Source organism: Camelus ferus, chromosome 14 (assembly GCF_009834535.1).
Source record: "Camelus ferus isolate YT-003-E chromosome 14, BCGSAC_Cfer_1.0, whole genome shotgun sequence".
Lineage (NCBI taxonomy): Eukaryota > Metazoa > Chordata > Mammalia > Artiodactyla > Camelidae > Camelus > Camelus ferus.
In genome coordinates, this window is record NC_045709.1 from 26,522,224 (window position 1) to 26,535,733 (window position 13,510).

The 13,510-nt window shown below is 51.2% G+C and overlaps 1 protein-coding gene across 3 annotated transcripts; it reads right to left on the reverse strand.

Annotated features, from left to right (window-relative positions):
• Positions 1-4,496: 4,496 nt before the first annotated feature.
• Positions 4,497-12,023, reverse strand: ING1 (inhibitor of growth family member 1). 3 transcript variants are annotated; one of them, XM_032496633.1, is made up of 3 exons: positions 8,975-9,395; positions 8,088-8,188; positions 4,497-6,421 (listed from the first exon to the last, which is right to left on the reverse strand). In XM_032496633.1, the coding sequence occupies exons 1-3, from the start codon at positions 9,097-9,099 to the stop codon at positions 5,721-5,723; spliced, it is 927 nt and encodes a 308-aa protein (XP_032352524.1). In that variant the 5' UTR covers positions 9,100-9,395; the 3' UTR covers positions 4,497-5,720. The 3 variants fall into 3 exon arrangements, with proteins under 3 accessions (XP_032352524.1, XP_032352527.1, XP_032352525.1); XM_032496636.1 differs by lacking the exons at positions 8,088-8,188; positions 8,975-9,395 and adding an exon at positions 11,716-12,023; XM_032496634.1 differs by lacking the exons at positions 8,088-8,188; positions 8,975-9,395 and adding an exon at positions 10,620-11,451.
• Positions 12,024-13,510: the final 1,487 nt, after the last annotated feature.

Below are 13,510 nucleotides of genomic sequence, written 5' to 3' on the forward strand. Positions count from 1 at the left end.
AATTATTATTATTATTGTTATTTACTCAACATGTTTATTGAAGGCCTGTGGCTTCCCATGAACAGCGGCTCTGCCTGGTGGCCTGGGAGACCAGGCCGCACGTGGGACAGCCTGGCGCAGCGGGGCGGGGCCGCCTGGAGCCACCACCGCGCACTTGCCGCGCGGGCCTCCATCATGCTGGGCCTCAGTTCCCCAGCTGCAGACGGCAGGGGCTGAACTAACCTTCTCTCCACCTCAGTCAAGAGGTGAGTCGACAAGAAGCTTAATGGGCTTTGATAGCTGCTGAAAAACTTTGTTCCTCTACTTCTGCGTTCTGCAGAGGGAACCAGGAGCGTTCACGGGGAAGCCGCTGCAGACTCACTCCTCACGCGCGGCGGAAGAGGAAGTTTCCGCTTTACTCTAAGGCTGGACTTGACTGTCCCTCTCCAGCCGTGAGGAATCTCAATTTCATTTCCCAGCATCTGTAAACTAGGATAATCGATAGCTGACCCAAAACACGGGTTATTATTTGCACAATGTGTAGCGTTTGTAAGGCACCTTCGCACCCTAGCTAAGGGGACCCCCACCGTGGGATGTGCGTTGTCACTGGCCGTATTTGCTTCTGGGGACACCGGGCTGAGAAAAGTGACTTCCCTGAGGTTGGACTGTATGAGGAAGCTGGTCCCCATTCAGACCATCCGACCTCGAATCTCATGCTGAGGACAGCACTGAGCCTCCGTAAACTGCTTAAGGTTTACTGCAGGGCGGGACAGGCACCGCGCCCGCGGGCGCGCGCCTTCGGCTGCAGGAGAGGCAAGCGCGGACGCCGTCCTTGGGAGCCAGGCCCTTCGCGCAGGTGGAAGCCCGCAGTGAAGTCCCCAGGCCCCGTGCCCCGGGCTCCTGTTCCTGCTCTGGTCCTGGCCCAGCCAAGCTCCTCACAGCTCCTTCAGTTTCCTCCATCATAAACAGAGGGTAACTCCCCATTGCCCGGGGCCGCAAGGGCAGGGACAGGATGAACACTCAGTTCCACTCCCGCCATCAGTTAACATGGGCCCACGGTGCCAGATCCTGAGCGCCAGGCAGGTCTCCCGGGGGCAGGCGGGGGGTAAGAGGGGGCAGGTTTTGGAGGGGGAGGGTAGAGCTCAGGGGTAGAGTGTGTGCTTAGCATGTACAGGGTCCTGAGTTCAATCCCCAGTGCCTCCTCTGCAAGTAAATAAATAAATACACCTAACTCCCCGCCCACCCCCCAAAAAAAGCAAAAGACAAGAGGATGCAGGTTTTGCAGCCCAGTGAGGGACATGTGGCCTGTGAGCATCAGGTCCCCTCACCTGAGTCTCAGCACCTCACCAGGAGCACGAACATCTTCGAGGCAGGGTTGGTATAAAGATTTAACATGAAGGGTACAAACACCTCACGCAGCGCTGGCGTGCGGCAGACAGTAAACCGTGGCTGTAACTCGTCAGCACTGCCGACTGACTTTATTTAAAGCTGACTGGCTTCAACAAGAGCATTCTCCTGTTTAATAGGAGCACTGGCTTAACGAAGCGTTAAATGGTACAAACCAAGATGTGACCTGCTGCTCAGCTTGCAGTGACTTCAGGTAGGGGCTCTACACTGAGCAAGTATCCACCCCATTTTTGGAGCAAGATCAGGTACAAAGCAGAGACAGAGACACGGCCTCCTGCTTCCCTTCGGTCCAGTTGGAATACGCACCTGTTGTCACCCTTTGGAGGGAGGGACACAGCACACTCGTGTTTGTTTTGTGAGGAAAACAACTACAGTTAAATATTCTGAAACAAAATCCCGCACAGAAACCCCAGAAGGCTCCCTGGAGGCACGACACACCTCTTCCCCAGTTACCCAGAGCCCCCACCTGCGTGCAGGATGAGGGTGAAAATGACTCAGGGCCTCAAGAAAAGCAGCAACTAGCTATTTCTCCAGATGAAACAAATCCAGCAGTCTACCTCCCAGACCACCTAAAACCACCTGGAACCAAGGTTACAGAGGAATGGGCCACAGGCGACAGCAGAGAGGGACGCAGACAGCATCCGCAAACCCCGTCCCGTATGCGTGCCAGCGACTGCTGAGCCAGGTCGCCCCAGACAGAGGGACCAGCAAAGCCCGACCTCCCGCAGGAGCGCGCTGTGTCTCTGGAAGCGCAGGCAGGAAGTCCGTAATTTGCCTCATGAAAGGTTTAATACCTCAGCACACTGTACCTGGAACACTGTGTGAGCATGAGAGACAAACGGATGTTTCATGTAAGTACCTACTCTTTCTAAAATAAGTGCATGGTAATAATAAAATGGCTTTTGCTTTGGTAAATGCTTTATCACTTCAGCATTTGCAACCACGGATAGTCCCGGGTACCGAGCCCACAGCACTGTGTCCAAGTCGCTGGAGGGCACCTGGACGTGGGTGGCCCGTGGGGCCTGCCACTGTGGCGTGCCTTCCCAGGACCCCGCGGCACCCTCCTCTGAGCCCCCCGCCCCGGGAACGCCATGCCACGGCTGCTCACTACACCATGCTTCAGAGTGAACCAAGCTGCCTTGCCCAGGCTAAAATAAAGTATGTTCTAATGGCAGCAGTCTAGACCCTTTACCTGAACTGCGATAACTTAGTTATTAAATGTAAGCAACTGGTGGTTGGCGGGGGGTGGGGGCAAAATGGGTGAAGAGGGTCAGAAGTACAAACTTCCGGTCACAGGTAAGTCATGGCATATGATGCACAGCAGTTAATACCATCCTGCAAGTTTGAAAGTTGCTAAGAAAGTAAATCTTAAAAGTCATCATCACAAGGTAAAAAAAAAGGTAACTGTGTGGTGTCGGATGTCAACTAGACTTGCAGCGGGGACCGTTCGGCAACAGACACAAGTATCGAATCATTATGTTGCACACCTGAAACATATGTCAATTATACTTCAAAATGTAATTTTAAATAAAAAAAATCCCAAAAGCAAAGGTAAGCAACTGTTCAACATTAGATAGCTTTCGCTAATCTACTTTCAAAAAGAATCCAACCCCGTTTTCAGCACCGCCCCTCCCAGGGTTCCCTGGGTCTTTCATGATCTAAAGCCTAAATCCTGATGTTCTAAGTGATTTCTTTATCCAGTGTCCACTGGAATTAATAACAATGATTTAAGACTGCCAAATCCAAAAACTCTGCCTCTGTGTAAGATTCCCCATTTTAGAAAGAAAAACTGGCTAGCCACTTGTCCTTATTGGAAACTTCATTAAAGGCAGGGAAAAAATACCCAGCACGGGATTAACCACATGCCAATCTCTCACTCACTTCACCTCCTCTCAGAACCACCCCGTAGGAAACAGAGTTGACCCTTGAATACCACGGAGGTTAGAAGTGCTGACCAAGGGCAGTGGGAAGTCAGAGTGTAACTGGGGGTTGGCCCTCCACACTCCCAGCTCCTCTGTACCCTGGGTTCAGCTTCCACGGATTCAACCAGCTGCGGACCGAGCAGAACCACAGCATCTACCTTTGAAGAGAATCCGTGTGTAGGTGGACTCACAGTTGAAACCTATGCTGTTCAAGGGTGAACTGCATTTTAAAAGTGAAGAGCCGTGGATCAAGAGTTACGCAATTCACTCAAGAGCAAACCCTCCCGGCACAAAGACGGTGCTCAGTGAGGTCTGGCCCCTGTCCTCGGCCCTCTGCAGGGAGCCGTCCACACCAAAACCGAGTAAATATGAAGAATCCCACTGTGAGCAAGTACATTCTATTCAATTTCCATAACTCAACTTTCATTATTAGCTCTAATTAAAATTAAAGTGAAAAACTAGCAAATAGAACTGTTTTAAATAGAGTTCATTTACATAAGCAAAGATTCCTTCAGAGTACTTTTGTTGTCCTTGGACTGTTATCAACTATTTTAGTTAACTTGTTTTCATATAGTAAACTTCCTATTTTTTATTTGTCTAGGTAAATCTTACCAAATTTAAACACTTAAGATTCTTAAATGTTTTGGAGTTTTGCTGGAAAACAAATGCCTATTTGTAGGTACTAATATGCAAAAATCTCACCATGTGAATGTACGATCAACTACAATGTGCATTTCTCTAACAGCCCTCTATGTTGGAAATTTACTGTAAAAGTTAGGGACTTACGTCTGGCACAAAAGAAGTTCTCACCATTTCCCAAATGGAGTAAACAATCAGAAAACAACTTGTTTTATTCAAAATAAACACATGCCGTACAGACCCTTCGGTGTTGCCGTGGTGACCCAGTTCTTCCTTGCAAGGGACTCAAGACCTAACAGACTATGGAAACTATCCTCCCCAATGTGTGAGTCAAATGACCCATACATCGCTCAGAAATGAAAATTCCACTGACTCTTTCAATAGGTGGCAGTGAAGGACACAGATGACCACGCAAGAAGTTAGTCTAAATCAGGACAGCAAAGCTTTTTCACACAGGGCCAGAAGATAAATGATTTCGGCTTTGTGGGTCACGTGGTCTCCGTCGCACCGCTCACCTGGCGCTGTACAGAAGCAGCCTCAGACAGTGTGTTAGCGAACGAGCCTGGCTGAGAGCCAATCACCTTTATTGATGGACACTAAAACTGGAATTTCATATAATTTTCATGTCACGAAATAGGATTCTTTTGATTTTTTTTTTAAACCATTTAACAATGTAAAGATCACTTTTGGCTCACAGGCCATACAAAAGCAGGTTGTGAGCTGCATTTGGTCTGCGGGCAGTAACCCCCCCCCACCCTCCCCCCGGTCTAAACATATACTGTCTGGGCACTTATTTTTTGCTGGCAATTAGGTAACATCTACTTCATTATTAAGTCAGGATGATAATACAAAATCTGCTTAAGGCTTTATCTAAACTGCTGGTGTACACATTTTTAAGACAAAAATTTAAAACTTACTTATGTCAAGATTAAATGTACTGCTAGGCAAACTGGCCAAGTTGCATTTATTTCTTGATGTCACATCTGTACAGCTGTCATGCACACAGCAGGAAACACACCTTGGTTTCACAATGGCACCCGGCCGCACTTCTGATCAGAATACAGCAGGTGCAAGTTCACTTGGAAACACTTACACATCGTGTATGAGTTAGACGCTACACTGGTATTTCTAACAGCAAAAGCGTGATTTGAAGGTCCATGTCTAGACCAGTCCTGTTTGGGTTAATAAAAAAAAAAAATCATTTAAAAATGGCCATTTGGGGAATGGGCCAGTATATAAAATGTTTGACATGTAAATATAACCATTTAGCTTTTTAAAAAATATTTTCAAATTTTAAACCTTTTTATTGAATTGTTACATGGATATACACTATTATAGCAAGAAACAAATTTGCTATGGGCTGTATTTTTAGCAACTTGGCTAAGTTTAAAAAATGTATTCATGAAGTAATAACATTTTTATTAAAATAAAACAGTAGCTAAATGAAATCTTTTCTTCCCACATTTAATGTGTTGGGTTGCTTCCAAGTCATCCCTGCCCCCAGCCAAAAGAAACCAAAATAAAACTGAGACTCACTTGAGTGTTTAATTCAAACCTATATTTGTAGTTTCTAAAATGTTGATCCACAGACCACTTTCTTGTTACACATGTGCACCAGCAGAAACGCAAAGAGAGTCCCGGCTGTCCCTTGCAAAAGGAACGGCTCCTTTCTAACTGTCTTTAAAAGTCCACGTCGTCCGGTCCCTGCGCCGGTCCGAAGGCGGCGACGCAATAAATACCTGGCTGGTCCTGCTCGCGGTTCAGCGGCCGCCACTACCTGCTGTAGGCCCGCTCCTTTTTGGACTTCTCCAGGGCCTTGTCCATGGTCTTCTCACTCTCGCCCCGACACCTGGGGCAGTACCACTTGCCCTTGGGCTTGTGGCTGAGCCCCACGCAGGAGAAGTGGAACCACTCAATGGGGCACTCGTCGTTATCGCAGCCGATCATCTCTCCGTAGGAGACCTGATTGCACAGACAGTACGTGGGCTCGTTCGGGTCGATGGGAAGGTCTGCGGGGGAGGCTTCCCTTTCGGCCTTGGCCTTGGAGCGTTTCTTCTTCTTGGAGGCCTTGGCCTTCTTCTCCTTGGGCGTCCCGGAGGAGATGTCATCGTGGTCGTGGTTATTTGCTGCGTTTTCCCGATTCTCATTGTTGCGCTGTCGCCGGGACCTCTTGTTGTTGGGCTTTTCTGCCTGCGTGATTGTCTCATTTTTTGACTTCTCCTGGCCAGCTCTGCTGTGGCCCGTGCTGTCGCTGACCTCCTGGTGTGCCTCAAAGAGCTCCACGTGGCTGTCCACCTGCCTGGCCCGGTTCTCCACCAGCTCCACCATCTGGCTCACGATCTGGATCTTCTCATCGCCCAGCTCCTGGCTCCGGATCAGGGCCCTCTGGATGCAGGGCAGCACCCTCCTCCTCTGGGCGCCATCCGTCTCCCGCTGAAACTTCTCGTAATACTCATCCAGTTCCTTCAGGATTTCTGCAACAGGGAAAAGAAGCATTACACCCAGGCCGTAAACGCTACCCAGCCTTCTAATTCCCTAGCCGGTAAAAAAAAGTCACTGCAGTGGACAGAACAGCGAAGGCAAGGCTTCCTAGTAGGAAAGCCTTGTAACGTGGAGGCCTTTCTAGCAGGCTTTTTTTTTTTTCCTGTTGAAGAAAATCCCTGGAACTAAATACAAATGCCAACATAGTTCCCATTTATCAAAGTGCCTCTCAAAGCTCCCCCAAGGGACTCTGTGTGCGTTCAGAGCATGGGGAGCAAAAGACTCCCTGGACAGGCAACTAAGGGGAAAGTTCAAATCAGGTGAAGGGCTGAGGTCCAAACTTTTATTTTCTATAAAATTAATGATTATGTACTGTTTTCCCCATTGTTTTTACTGAAATATTTTTGTAATAATTTAAGGCCGTTATCCTCTTTATTTTAATGTACTGCCATCTTGAATACTCTATCAAACTAGAGAATGTGTATTAATACTACTTAGTGATGCAGGGCCTCAGTTTACCAGCCACATCATTTTCATCCCAGGACGTATAGAAATATCTCTGTATTACCCTGTATTACTGAAAACAAGAATGGTTTGTCACCATAAGCCAAACAACCTAACCTTGCTTTAAAACAAAAGTGACAGATTTTACTTTTGCCTTTACTGCTTAAAACAGTAACCTTTATAGTTAAAAAAGGCAACAGACCTTAAAACATCAAAAGCTAACAAAAAACCCTCAGTACTAAATGTAAACTTCTTGGACAGGTTAGAAGACAGTGTATGTGACTTTAAAATGGAATTTGGCAAATGTAATTAGGCGATTTCTCAAGAAATAAAAGCTGTTAGATAATCTGATTGAAATAAGGAAGGTAAATATTCCTGCCAAAAGTCCATTTAAATACACACAAATTCCCAGTTATTTTCCCCAAACAGTAACCACTAAATTAAACAGTATCAGATTCTTCTCCTGAAAACTTTTTGCAGTCTCTTAAAATAAAGCAATTCTACTCTCAAACTAGGAAATGGGGGGGGGGGTATAAAATGTGACATTAACCCTTCAGACCTTATCTTCAAATAGTTACAAAGCATAAACCTAACACTAAACACATGAGCTTAGGCCAACACTTGGAGCGTACCTAAACAGCACACAGTACTTTCCAGGCTATATTCTTCAATGAAAGATAGCTCTGAAGACATTTCCTAGAGGAACAATGCACTGTCTGCCACTAGAAAGGAAGAATGCCAGTCTCATTGTCTCTTGGAGTAATTAATTCTGCAAATAAACAGCTATGCTCAACTTACCCAAGTTCTACTTCGTAGATGTTATATGAGTTTCTGCCATTTATTTTTAAGTGGATTACACATTACAAGACTGTATTACTTGGTTTAGTCAGTAATCAATTTCTAAAGACAATGTTGGCACTTCATAGAAGACAATTCTGTGATATCATTAATTTAAAATTTAACAACATATAGCTTCTTTTACAACACATGCAAGCTTACATCCATGTGAAGCCTCACTGTGGGAAAGAAACAAACATCCTGTCACAAAATTACCAAAAAATAATGGTTACCTACACAATGGCATACATTTCTTTACTACCCCAAGCAAAGTCACTGAAGTACAAACATCTGTAAACAGGAACCCTGCCAGCACACCTGACTTCTTCAGTGCCATCAACTCCACGCAGCTGACCCTTTTTCCTAAAAATGCTCCACACCAACATCTCCGTAGGAAAGCAATGATACCAGGAAAGAATCTAAGGATTAAATAAATGAGACCACAGCAAAATTTAATCTGACCTGTCCAATTATTAGAAATGTATTTTAATTCTACATGAGGACTGCACTAAAGTTCTTTATGAAGTTTTCCTTCACAGGGGCGGGTGGGCAGTTAAAATATAATACTTTCAAAATAACTGAAAAACATTTTAAATTCAAAAATAGCCTCAAATACGATTGGTAAACTAATTATTATCCATCCTTTTGAATTAACGTCCATTCCATGTTTACTAAGCGAAAGACTGTAAACCAAGTTTGCCTTGCAACCAAGAAATTCTTTAAACACAAAACCTCAATTTTTAGAGCCATGGTGCGTATCTCAGCATTTATAGTGAGCCGCACCAAATGAGTAACTATCATCACGACGGAGGTTAGGCTTAGCAGCTCACTCCTGGCACTGCCTTCGCCGGGAGCCGGGGTGGGGTGGGATGTTCTCCTTCGAATGAGCCAAACGCGCTGAGTGTGTCAATCCCGCGGACGACACTCCGGTTCTAAAGCAGTGAAACAGGCTTCTGGCAGTAAGAAAGTAACCTTAAGAGGTATGCCGACGTGGGCGCTAGAGAATTTTAAGGACGAACTTTTTTTTGTTATCTTGAAATGTCCTAAAAGTGCTAACGAACAGTACCGGCGACGACGAATTCCACAAAGACTGGTAAAGCCCTTCATCCCCCGCTTTCGCCGTTCCACCACCAAGCAGTCTCCGAGCTCGGGCGCGCAGGGCCCCCCGGAACCCCCGAGAAAAGCCCCTGGGCCCGGTCACTCACGCTTCCACTGTTCCGCGCGGCCGCACGCGCGGGTCCCTGGGGCCCGAGCAGGAGGCCCGACGGCGTCCTCGGGAGCCCCGGCAGCAAAGACTGGCGGCCTCGCCCTGTCCCCCGGACGCCTCCATGGCTCTGTGGCGGAAGTGGCCGGGCTGGCGTCCTTGGGAGTTGGGGGGCGGGACGGGGCCGGCCACGGCCAATGGGGCGGCGGCCAGCGGGCAGCGCGCCCCGCCCCGGGAGCCACTGCCTATGGGGATCGTCCGACCGGAGGGCGAGGCCAGGCGGGACACCAATCACAACGCAGGGCTAGAGAGCACGGCCCGCCCCAGCATCACCAATGGCCAATGCGAGGCGGGAGGCCGGGCGACCCGAAGACATTCAAATTAACTCGACCTCCTCTCTCCTCCCCGCTCCTCTACAAAAAGAGAAAAAAAGAAGGCGGCGGAAACAGAGATCCATGCCAATCATTGCGCAAGGCCCGCCCTCATCCGGCCCAGCAACCAATGGTTCAGCAGCGGACTGATAAGGACATTCCATGGGAGATGCCACGGCCAATCACGGGAGGCCGAGGTAAAACGTTCGCAATATGCTAATAAGCCTCCTATAAAAATCGCTGTGAAGCCGACCCTCTGGTAAAGCGCACAGGGGCGCCTTCCCCGTGGGGCTTCGTTTTGCGCTGCGGGGCGTGCTGTGGCTTTCCACCTCCCCCCCACTTTTCCGTTTCCCTACTGCGTAGTCCTGTAAACATTAGTAAACTCTGAGTGACTATCCACGTTCCAAATACAGCCCCTAATGCCATGCCTGACCTGGCAGGAAAGTTTCCCCAACAGCCAACAATTCCCAGCGGACCTGAACCTCTCCGTCTCTCTCCGGCAGTCTGGGCGGCCGGGGCTGCAGAGAACGACCCACAGGTCCTCTCCCCTGCCATGTTCCTTTCCAAGCCAGCAATATTTGCCTGCGCCCCCCGAGCGCAGCACAGATGGGCGACTTCCTCGCCTCATCCTCCTTTCCCTCCCCTCCCCTTCCCCACTGCATGCACTGAATAAAACCCTGGCCCTCCGCAAACTACACCCGGCCGCGTCGCCCCTCTCACGTCGGCCCTCACTAGGTGTCCAGCACCGCGGGAGGGCCGGGGGCTGGGAGGGGGCGACCAGGGCTATACCACGCGGAGTACCGACCCCGGACTTTATGTAACAGATTCGGGACTAGGTGAAGGTGGTTCCGGGGATGGCGAGCAGGGCCGGGGGACCCCTCGCCAGCAGGGCCCTCCCAGCAGTCCTCCGCGCAGCCCAGTCCCTGCGCCCCTCAGCCTAGCGACCGTGGCACATCCCTCCCTCGGCGCAGTAGCCTGCGCCCCCTGCGCCCCCTCCCCCGCAGCACCCCGCCTCGTCACTTCACTACAAAGAGCGCTTTGCTCGCACAGCCTGGCATTGAGACCTCTCGTTCCTCTTTCCTCCTCCGTGTCCCGGCTTCGCGCACAAGGACCTTGGCAAATCAAAGACGCTCCAGCCCTTTTGTTTCTTCCCGGCCAGGACCCCGCAGTGGGCTCCCAGCTCCCCAGGCGGGGAGCAGGACTGCCCGCGGCCCCGCGGCGCGCCGCGACCGGCGGGGATGGAGCAGCCGCCCCCGCCCATCCATCCCGCCGTACCTTGGTATTTCGCGTCGATCTCCCGCATCAACGAGACGTTTCTCTGCAGATCGAAAGGCAGAGACTCGATGGAGTCTAGGTAGTCCTCCACATAGTTCACCAGGTGGATCTGCTCCCCGTTGGCAGGGCTCAACATGGTTCACCGAGGTCCCCGGCGACTCGGCTTGGCTTTCCGCTTCCTCCGGCCCCCGCCCCCTCGGAGCCCAGAGCTGCAAAATGCAAGGCTCCCGCCCGCCGGCGCCCCCCCTCCGGCCGGCCCCGCGCCGCTACATCTGCGAGCCGCGCCGCCTGGGCCCGGGGACCGGCGCCTGGCGGGCCGGGCCGGCGCTCGGCGGCCTCGGGCGCGGGCGGGCGTGCGGGCGCGCACCCCGGCGCAGAGGCCGGGGCCGGGGCCGAGCGAGCGCGGGAAGGGGCGCGCGCCGCCCGCCGCGCCGCACTTGTCCAACGTGGAAAACCCAAATACCAGTTTCAAACACTTGGGAAACATTCGGCCCCCCGCACCGCGCATGCGCCCCAGCTCCACCGCCCCCCTCCCCCGTGGGCCCCGCCCCCGCCGCATTCACGCCCCCCACCAGCCCCGCCGCGCGGGGGTGTGGCTTTGTCTGTCACTTTTGCCAGGGCCGGGGTCGCGGGGCCGGGGGGCGGCGGGAGAGACGCAAACTTTACTAGGAGTTTCGCACTTGCAGGCAGAGCGTGTCGGGCGGCGCTCCACGCTAGCTGGAGGATGCGGGGTGGCAAGTGGCCCCGCCCGAGACTTGGCCGGGACCAACTCGGCAGCGGGACCATCACAAGCCAGGACCACCACCTCCCTCCCCTTGCTCAGCCCCTCACCGGAGCCCGCCTTGCAGCGGGAAATAAGTATAGCGCAGAACAGACTGGCAACGTCAGAAGCCAATCCACTTGCCCCCTCACCTGGATGGCCCAATAAAGACGAAGAGGAGGCGGAGTAAGCGCGAATAGCTCCTCCCCTGCTCTTACTACAAGAAACCCGCGTCCTCCGGGGGGTGGAGAGACTGGGCCGGCCGAGCAGGACGGAAGTATTGGCGCATGCGCATTTGTTGACCAAGGCGGCCGCCTGCCCGCGCGGGAGACCTACCATTCGGCAGTCGGACCACCACTCCCAGCAGCCTCGGCGGCTCGCGCGCCTGCGCGGTCCTCGCCGCCCGCTTTTGTGTCGCCGGCCGGAGCACAGCGCCGAGAGGCTTGGAGACAAAGGGGCCCGAGACGAGAGCCGTTCCCCAGCGGAGGGTGGTCGACCCAGATCATTCCCGCCCGTGCCCTGGAATCCGCTTATGAAGTCCGCGTCCCTACTTGGAAAGACCACCCAAACTGGGGCGGGGCAGGGGTCCTGAGGGTCTCTCCCGTGCTGCCTCGGCCCCCCCGCCCCGCCATGGCTCCTCTCCCCGCCCTAAACTGCCAGATTTGGGCTTTCTGAGGAGCCCCGTTGCCTAGACGACGGGCCCGCGAGGAGCCCCGCCCCTTCCGGCCGAGATCCCGCCCATGGGCGTGACCTCGCTCCTGCTTTGTCCGCGGGGCGCGGGCCCGCAGGCGAGGGTTGCTTCCTGGTCCGCGCTCCGTCGCCTGAGCGCTTCCCTGTTTTTCCGCGGTCTCCTCATCCCTAGGGCAGAGTTCTTCGCCGTCTCTGACCCCGTCAGGTCGCACGGCCCCAGCCTCCTCACGTCCCTACCAGCTCTGCCCGGGGCCTGCGCTCCTCTGAGTGTGGACGGGCGTGCGGGCTCGCTCGCGGTGCGCTGCTGCCCCGCGGACGCTCCATCGGGATGGGAGCGGTGCTCTGCGGTCTGGCACGTTCCCGTGGCTCTCCCGAGTGTCCGGAGAAGCAACGTTGTGACAGCCAGGACTGCTGGGAATTGTTAAATCGCTCCGTGTAGTCCAGTAGAATTCCGGGCCAGTCCAGTGTGTGTACAGTAGGCTGTGCTCCGCAGTGATGCTCCTCGCAGCCGTCTGCGGGGCCTTCTGCGATGTGGGTGTCCGTGCAGCACAGACCAAAATTGAGCTGTTTGTCTTTCGAAATGAGTTGTTCACATTGGATCGTTGCTGCAGTGATAAACGACGAATAATACTTACACTTCGAAGTAAATGGATTTGAGCTTCACTCTCAACTTCTCGTCCCACCAGCACATCAGGAGAACGTTCACGTCGGTATTTGGGAAAACCGTTGTTATTTCACTTAGAGATTCACACTTTCCCAGCTTGGGCCAAGTTTAAAGCAAATGATGAGTCAAGTTTCATTTACTGGCCACTAGTCTGCACAGAAGACTGTAATACTATGATGTTATGTGGAAACGGATAGAGATTAAACGTTGAACAAGAAAAAAGCATATAAGTAATTTAAAGTACAATAGCAAGAGAGATTCTTTTAACCCTTAGATTCATTGGTTCTAAAATGAGTAGTGTTTATCTGAATTTAAGAATAAAAGTGAGCAATAATTTACTCCAACAATAAGCTGGTGGGTTTTTTTCTTTTTTATTCACGATGTCATCTCAGTATGATTCATGTTTTCATGGACTTCACAGACACGAAACAAAAAAAGCTTCTTACTCATTCAATGAGAAATATTTAATGAGTACCTACCATGTGGTAGCTACTGTTCTATGCACTAGGGATGCTGTAGTGAATAAGGAGCTTACATTCTATCAGACATTTAATTTTCCCCTTGGACTTAAAAGTCAGAAAATACTGCGTTAGCTTTACAAAATTCTTAAAATGTATACCAATGACTTCACAGTTTTCTGGACAAGGTTAGAAAACCAATAGCCAAAACATAATTGACTGATCACCCATTTTAAATATGCCACTAAGGAAAAGTGTTGAATTTTGAAGATACACTGAAGAATCTTGGTTGTTCCAATTTTGTTCTTTGGAGTGTGTT